Genomic DNA, 9,253 nt, shown 5'->3' on the forward strand with positions numbered 1-9,253 from the left:
GCTGATGTGCGGCTAGGCTAGGCCGGGTCAAAAACGTCGATCGGAATCCTCCTCACCCGCTCGCTGTGTTTTTAGATTCCTGACTCTGGAATCTGGACAGGATCGGCAGCGCACGCGGCTCCTCTGTCTGACGCCGACGTATCGGCGCGTCTGCGCGTGATCATGGTCGTGGATGTGCACCGCGCTGACGCATCCGCGCCGGGGAACAGGTTGGCGAGGCGACCCCGGCGCGTGCTCTCTTCGCACGTACGCACGGGTGGTGTGGGGCCGTGTGGGTGGTAGACTGGTAGCTACTAGCGACTTGCTTGGCAGCGTCTGGGCAAGGTGGTAAGGTGACCGCAACCGCGTGGTTGAACTGGAATACTGGACTTGGTGGTGGGCGAGGGGGCCTGGTCGGTCAGCATATCATACCGGTCGCCTGTCCAGGGGGGGCGGGGGTCTGAAAAATGTTGCTCCCCAGCGCAGCACATGTTGACGGATCACATCGCATTGCATTGCAACCCGGTCAAATATGGTCAGGAAATGTCGAAACAGATTGCTTGAATTGCCATTGTGTCTCTCTGATATATTACACATTGATAGCAATTTATATATCAAAATTGATCCTCTGCTGCACCTTCCACGTCCTACGAGATAAACCATGCAACGTCAAAGCCGCGCACAGACTGGCTGCCGATGCAGTGTAAATAGTAAAAAAAACCTTTGGCCCTGCTATGCTCACTAGCCTGGCTTTATGAAGTAGGGAGCGTCATACTCATAGCTAGGCCGCTACATCACACGATGTACATGGGCAACTCAAAGGACCTTGACACAGTGAGGGATATATCTGGAGCGTCATGACCCAACAGGTGTTCCCTTTCTTGACACATGGAAACCGCAGCAGTCTCCAGACAGGGGATGATGGGCCGACAAAAATCAGAACTGCAATCCCGCGATGAAGTTCAGCTAGCCGTTAATTTGGGGGAAGATTTGTGATATCTTCATGAAAACGTCCATCACCTAAAAGCAGAGACAAATCGTATTAGAAAGCTAAGCAGGGTGGCACTCCCAGTCCCGTCTATGTTCATAAACTGACTGACAGCAAGAGGATCTAGAAATAGAAATACCTCCTTGTCGTTTTGGTATTTTACAATGTTAAGAGGGTTCTGCGAGCACTGCAACAAGATGGCACCATGTCAGAAGACTCAAATGACTAAAGCAGTATAATAGATGAGTTTCTACAGGGTCTTACGTCCATGATGGCTGTCTGTATTTTTGGATTCTGGAATGCAACAGCTACATCTGGGTTTGCCATTATTTTCGATACCACTTCCTCGGGAGTCATGCCAACTTGCGCTGTACAAGCAATCAAATAATTTAGGAGTTCATATCTCATCTAAGCAAAACTGCTTTGATGGATAACCAATGGAACAAATTTGCACTAAACAGTTCTTTGATAAACAATAAAAAAATGATACCACAAAAGCACAGAGTCTTAACTAAAATAACTTAACCGTTACCCTTGCCTTGCAAACACTAGAAGCATGTGCTGACTATGCTAGGTTTTAGCATAAGAAAGTAACATGGGTATTCTAAGAACACCAGATTCTCAAATCTCAATAATGTTAGCTTGTGGCAGCCTCACATCAGAGGAACATATTTGAAGCAAAGAATGACAACAACCGTAATGAATCACAGGCAGGAACAAATGTATTACATAGCACGGGGAATTTCGCAGAATTCATGTGTTCCAAACAAAACCCAAGTTATGTAGAAAGCATTCAATTCACTCACCAAACTGCTGCCTCACTTCTGGACTGCTAAGGTCAAAATTCTTTAGGTGATCAACCATGCGGTTATCCCATTGATCAGGAGATACACCCATGTTATTTCTGTGAACAGGTAGCAGCATCAGTAAAAAAATCAGGGAAGATTTTTGCGCTACAATAAAGACAAGGATTTCTGCTAAAAAGTTAGTGTTAAACATTCAGGTATCGACACTTGTTAGCTCAACTGCATACAGTGTCCAATTGCCATGATAAGTTGATAATCAATTGGTCCATGAGACCATGAGTTTGGGTGCAAGTTCTTTGCTAAGACCACATCAGTTGGCATTGCCAAGAGGATACCGATACCTGGCATCATCCTAAATGCTTCTACCGTCCCATGGCATCATTATTCAAGATTTATATGGCATATACTAATGATAGGCTTGGTCAACAATCAAACTACTAATGCCATGGTTCATCTTAATTCTAAAACGATAAGTTAAATAAAACATTGAAATATCCAAGTTAAAACGTAGAGTTAAAATATAAAAGGTGAGAAATCAAAACAGAAAGCCGATGCCTATACAGGGTGCAGATAGATTTATTACTTACAGCATATCCTGTAGTTGTTGCCGGTACATTGGATTCTGCAGCATCCCTGGAAAATAATATTAACACAAATCAGTATTTAAAATGGAAAATAAACTCTGGATATTTGGTATTAATTATCTAAATAAGTGATCAGGATTCACGGGCATACACTTGAACGAATCTGGGTTCCTCATCTCTTCAGGCAAGTAGCTGCAACATGTGAAGAAATCAGCAACACTTTTTCAGTTTACTTGGAACAAAAGGAGATTTCCTGTTTCCTAATATTCCTTCACAAGAATTAGCAACTTCAGAATTACTAAAATTGACTTTGGAGGCAGCAGGCTGTCCATTACATGGGAGGCCTTAGCGCAAGAGACATTACCACCACATTCCAAACACATAACAGGCAAAAATTGGAACACTTATAAGATACAAATCCCTCGATTAAAAGCGACATTTTGGAAATCGAGATGGTCTCCAAAACACAACTTTAACTAGTACTTTTTTATTACAGGATATTTTTAATGTATTGAAACTAGATTTTTAGACAAATCTACTATATCACTTTCAAATACTAATTCAACACATAAAAAAGAATTTTTTACCGAAGTTTAAAATAGTTAGTGTTATCCTAAATGGTAAACGGTAAACAGTCAGGCTAAACTGCCACTTAAACGGACAAAATGGCTGTTTAAACGGGCTAAACAACCGATTAAATGGAAACGGCGTACCACCGTTTATCGTTTAAAAGGTAAACAGTAAAAATAGTTGACTTCAACACTCAACAGTCCCACTAATTATTTGTGACTTGAGGGAATATTACGTAATCCATTTTACTATTCGTTACTTGGGAGACCTTGCTCTATGGTTCTTCCATCCCTAGCACCTGACAGGCAAAGAATAGGTACACTGAAAAATTTCTAGGCCATTCCATCTTTATGTTTAATCATGGAGTTCCTCCAAAGCAGGACTAACTTCACACGAAATATAGCAAGAAACTGGCTGTTAGTATGCAGACGTCATGTTTCTCAAACTAGCAAAATTCAGGATTGAGTTATTGGTCTAGTAAACCAAAGGTATTATTTTTCTAATATTGATCACTTAATTATCCTCATCATTCAGCAAGAGAACACAGGAACATAACCTACACACAGCACAGATGAGTATCACCAACGTGCAAAAGTGCTGACATCCTGACACTAACAAACACAGGAATAGGAATATTCCCTCTGTCCCTTTTTAAGTGTCACTATGGTATCCGTGTTGGTTAAGTTTTCTTAAGTTTGACTAGGTTTGTAGAAAACATTAGCAACATTTGTATCAACAAATAAGTTTATTATGAAAACAGATTCAACGATCTATCTAATGATACTAATTATGTACCATAAATATTAATATTTTCTTGTATATATATTTCATCAAAGTTGAGTATGTTTGACTTCTCGGGAAGTAAGAACGACAGTTAAAAAGGAGCGGAGGGAGTATGGTTGAGCCAAGCTGGCGTCTTAGGTGCTTTCTAATACAGAGCATTTCTCTTATTGCACAAGCGATTAAGCATACTGTGTTAAAAAACATTTTGTGCATATATCAAAAGTGGCAGGGCATGGATATTTGGCATTCAGAGCAATTAACTGACAATCAACAATATTCACTAAGCTATTACAATTAACAATAAAATAAGCCTAAATCTTGGGAAGCAGAAGCACTTCTGTTTTCAATAGAATAACTGCAAAGACAGTGAAGTTAGGTGGCACTTACGGATACACCATCTTCTGCACAGCTGGATCTTCCATCATTTTTTCAATTGTCTCAATGGATAGCATAGGTCCCGAGTTACCTATAACAGAATCAGTTGAGGAATCTATTCTGGTCAACCAGGAAAACTAGATAAAACTATAAAAGGTACACTACCAAATCATTTTATAAGAAAGATGCTGAGATACAAATAGAGATCCACAATATGTATGTTCAATCACTTACTAGATTCAGTTGGCCCACGAGCAGCATCTTCATTCGGCTTAAAAGTCGCTCCATTTGTGGGAACCTTTGAGAATTACAGAAATTAAAGTATTAAATAAATACAGTGGATTTTGCAGGAAGCTTATTAGTATTACCCAGCTTTGCAACATAACTTACTTTTTCCTCAGTATCCTCCTTACTTTCACTGTCTGTACTATCATGTTTCACATCTACCGTCTCCAGTGAAGATTGGAGGTTCTTTTGCTGCAACTCTTCGGGAGATACATCAACAAATGCTGCATACATTTAATTATGGTCGTCATAATGAGCACCAGATATATGAAGCAAATGAAGATCAACATTAAGAAAAGCCACATCACCAATGAGTAGTGCGTTTTCATTTATTAGTATAAATGCACAACAATGGTAACTTACAAATTGAGCATACCACTGCACACTGAAAGTCCCAACCTTCCATTCAAGGATAGTTAAAGAAAGAAAATCTACAAGCCTAAATGCCATACCAAATTTCTTTGAAGGTTCCGGCGTTTCAGTCACATCCACCTCTTTCGATGTTCCAGCGGCTTCCACTTCAGTAGCTGAAACATCAACAGTTGACACCTGTGGGGAGGTATCTTTCTTTGGTTCCAAGTACGGAAAAGTGCTTGGTGCAGTAGGAGATGCCTGTGGTGGCATGCCAAATGGGAAAGGCGAGTTGGAGCCAAATGAGTTTGGTGGTGCCTGGGTCATCATTGACTTAAATGCTTGTTCCATGGCATATCTCTGCAACAGATTTAGTAACAAGTGAAAAAAGGGGTAAGCAAATAGATCACGCACAAGCAAATTCAAAGATACAACACAAACTGAAAAGGCAACAACAAATGGGTACAAGGGCCCAACCTAGTGAGATATGAAGCGGGCGTACAACATACAATTTTGATAGGAATTTCGGCAATAGTGATAGTATGGAAGTTAAAGATATACAGGATGCAGAAACAAAGCTTCTGATCAAACTACCCCCCCCCCCCCTCCCCCCACACCCACACACGCACACGCACCCACACCCACACCCACACCCACACCCACACCCACCCCACCCCCACCACCACCTTCATAGGACTACATGCTATGTTTCAACTAAAACAATAGTCCCTCTGATCATAAATAACACTGTGAGCAAAATCGGGTCAAACTAAGGTAGATAATGGTAGAGCCACATGAAAATGCGACTGTGTCCTATAGCTCTTTCGAGAGTGTAAACAAATGCTTTTTCCCTCTCTGAACCTGTCTGCAAGGTGGTAACCCAGCACAATTCGGTTGCTTTCAAAAAAGCAGGGCAAAAGTGTCATCAGCCCCAAAATCCAGTCAAAATTTTAAATTTTGACGTTCAACAGTTTTCAAAATATGTAGTTAAGAAACATAAAAATCATGTGTCAATATGTCTTGAAATGTACTTTCATAATATCATACTTAACAGATATTATAACTACATTCTAATGACCGTCAATAGTTTTCAAAATGTTTAATTGAGAAACATAAAAGTCATGTACGTGTAAATTTGCCTTGAAACATACTTTCATAATATCATACTTATTAGATATCATAACTATAGTCTATTAAGAAAAAAACACTGCTCAAAATTCAAATAGATCAGAGGCAAAAACCTGAGAAATGGACTGACGAAGTATAGAGATAATGGAAGACTAAACAAGCATAGCACAGAAAGGCTAACACAAAGAACTCCTGCTGATTCATGTCCAACCATCAACAGACAGCCGTAGGGTAATTATTAGGAGTAACCATGCGCTTGACGGGGAGACATACCGTTTGGCAACATAAAAAGCAGAGAATAGCTGTGAGCTCACCTTTACCATGGAAGAGACCTGATACATCAAACCACAAAGTATTTAAGTTACAAGTGAACGATATACATAAAACTATAAAAGCATGGTATAGCATTAAAGTCATAGGGATTCGCACCGTGGTAAACGCCACAGACAATGCTACACCAACTCCAATCCAGAAAACAGGTGAACCACTGCAGAAATTATATGCTAGGTAACTAAGTTATCATGCAAAGGTAAAGTTGACAACAGCATACACAGAGAAACGAGGGGGGAAACTCACAAGTATGATGATGGGGGAGGCATGGGAGGCAGGGTACCGGTTCCAGTAGACATATTCTCATTGCCAGTCGAAGATGAAATGCTTGCAAAGCCTTTTGCTCTCGATCCCAAGAAAACTGATGTATCGAACGTTTTTATTTAATTATATCAGAATAGAAATGGGAACAACCCACGCTGATAAGTGACAAAACGTCCTCAACTCTACTCAACAGCTACTATAAAAAGAACGGATAAGCTGACCATTCCCTGCTCGGTTCTCAACTGCAACTTGTAATTTTGTCAGCTACAAATTCAGATGTGAATTATGGAAACATCAGACCGGGGATGCAGAGAGCAACCTCGAGCTACACACTCAGTTCCACAGACAGAGGCGGCAAGGATTGGGTCGAGATAGATAAATGAACAAAACTGAGCAGCGCGCAATCAGGAAGGGAAAAAAAAGCATCAGAAGAGGGAGGCCGGTCCCCTCACCGTTCCCGGATCCGCGAGGTGCTGCCGCGGCGGCGACGAAGAGCCTGGGCCTCCTGGGCCCTTTCCGCGCGGCACCGCTGGTGGACGTCGCCGCCGGCGGCGGCGGCGGCGGCACGGAGCCGGGCAGACTCCGGAAGCGGGCGGCGGAGGGGAGTAGCGGGAGCCGTGGGGACACGGAGCAGGAGGAGGCGAGGACGAGGCTCTCCATGCCGTCGGGCCGGGCCGCGCTGCGCGAGGCACTGAGGTCCCTGTCTCCCTATCGCTTGCTTGCTCGCGCTAGGGTTTTTGCTCGCGTGGCGCCGTGGCGGCGAGGCTTCGTTTTACTCGCGCGGTGGGATATCGACCCGGGGAGGGAAGAGGGGACAAGGGAGGAGGGACGGAAGAGTGTTGCGGGATGGGATGACGATTGACGACGAAACCAAAGCCCTCGGCTCTCGCAGTGGACTGTGGAGGTGGGGCCCACCCGATGTTTTTAGTGTGGTGCTGAAACAGTACAGCAACTATCTCCATCCACCTTGTTCGCGTATCAGTCATGATATAGCGTTTTTTTCTCACAACCAAACAACATCAGTCAATTTATAAGCCACGAAAACGATCGCTAATTCACTACGCTGCCGAAAGACTCGAGTTACAGGGTTTTTTTTAAAGAAAAACAAAGACTCCAGTTTCGGTCAGACAAGAAAATTCATCTGTTCCGCGTTTAGGGACAACCAGGGCACCATGCTAATCGCTGCTTCCTCCATCCCAAATTAAATTAACTTCTATAATTATTGTAAATCAAACTGTTTTAAGTTTTATTTATGACACCAACGTAATATTATTAGATACGTTTTATTTATGACACCAATTTAATATTACTAGATACGTACATCATGACATATATATTTATAATGTACATACTTATTTAGTGTCATAGATGTTATTGATTTTCTAAAAGATTAGTTAAAATTAAAATAATTCAATGATTCTTAGGGCTAGAAATTGATTTATTTTTGGGAAGAGAAAGTACCACCCCTTTTGTGGCCGTGGCAAATGAGTAGTACTCCCGTCGTTCTTAGTTGGTTTTGGTTTCATTGTGTGATTATATCTAGATATAGGTCATATGTAAGTGTTATATAGCAAAAATTATATATATAAAAGAACTATCTATAATTTCAGACTGAAAGAATACTATCATTTTTTAGCACTAACATAGTCACAATATTAAATCGTAATGTAAAAGTAGTAGTTTATAAAAGTCAAAAATGTTACCTTTGGAACAAGAGTCCTCTGTGACCACAAGGATTAGTTACCAAATGGCTTTTGACATAAGATCCTTTTTGCATCCTATCCCATTCGTACTAAGGTTGCCATCCTTGCGGCACTTAGCCTAAAGAGAAAAAATCCATGTTTTTTCTCTGACAATTTATTTTAATCAAGAACAAGAAGTGCTCTGCTTCTCTTAATCATGGTGTTTCGGTTCATTTTTACAAAGTTGTTTCTATGGAAATTTCATAAAGTTGTCGATCTAATAAACACTTTCTTGTATTAGTAGCTCCAAGAGAGAAATTGAACTACAAAAACAAGAGCATGTTTTATGAGCAACAAGACACATCGCTGAGGTACACATAGATGCATCATGGTCTTAATCAATTGATGTGCCGAAGATGGGATGAGATTTAGCTTGAGAACTTCATAATCCACAAAAGGCTTGTTTGGCTACCCACCAATCCACTCCAATACCTCTCAACCCATGTGGATTGGTGTGTCGTGTGCAGTCAAACAAACCCTAAAGGAAACCGTTAGCAATCACTCTATGACCAGTGTTTTGGTAAACATGAGATGGTATAACTATAAAAGGACCACTCAATGGGTTGTGCCACATAGAATTATCAATTCTGATGACAAGAAAGATGAAATGAGTTCCTCCTAGATTGAACCCTATAAACACTCTTTCCAATTTATGTGTTAGAATTAAATGCAATGAGTACTATTTTCAAGTTTATGTGTCAAAATTAAATGCAATGATTAGTACTCTCTCCGCTTTTATTTACATATCGTATTAGATTTTTCCTAAGTCAAACACTTGTATCTTTGATCATCAATTTTTTTTAAAAATATATATATAGTTTCATGACATAGACATGTTTTTAGATTCAATATGAAAAATAATTTCATAATACATAATCCATATGACGTAAAATATAAGGTTTTTTTTTGAAATAGATGCTTAAAAATAGTAATATTTGACTTAGGACAAACCTAATGTGATACGTAAAAAAGAACAGAGGAAGTACAAGTGAAACACAAAAAACGAGACTATTAACTGTACAAGGTTTTTTCACACATGCATCAAATACTATTTATTGATATGACATA

At 40.5% G+C, this 9,253-nt stretch overlaps 1 protein-coding gene across 1 annotated transcript; it reads right to left on the reverse strand.

The window, feature by feature from the left end:
- Positions 1 to 523: 523 nt before the first annotated feature.
- On the reverse strand, positions 524 to 7,286 carry LOC136497239 (protein TIC 40, chloroplastic-like). The gene is made up of 14 exons (XM_066493031.1): positions 6,896 to 7,286; positions 6,426 to 6,540; positions 6,279 to 6,336; positions 6,164 to 6,181; positions 4,823 to 5,081; positions 4,476 to 4,594; positions 4,320 to 4,383; positions 4,098 to 4,176; positions 2,509 to 2,549; positions 2,361 to 2,406; positions 1,774 to 1,871; positions 1,232 to 1,335; positions 1,107 to 1,154; positions 524 to 999 (listed from the first exon to the last, which is right to left on the reverse strand). The coding sequence occupies exons 1-14, from the start codon at positions 7,101 to 7,103 to the stop codon at positions 946 to 948; spliced, it is 1,311 nt and encodes a 436-aa protein (XP_066349128.1). The 5' UTR covers positions 7,104 to 7,286; the 3' UTR covers positions 524 to 945.
- Positions 7,287 to 9,253: the final 1,967 nt, after the last annotated feature.

Source organism: Miscanthus floridulus, chromosome 12 (genome assembly GCF_019320115.1).
Source record: "Miscanthus floridulus cultivar M001 chromosome 12, ASM1932011v1, whole genome shotgun sequence".
NCBI classification, from domain to species: domain Eukaryota; kingdom Viridiplantae; phylum Streptophyta; class Magnoliopsida; order Poales; family Poaceae; genus Miscanthus; species Miscanthus floridulus.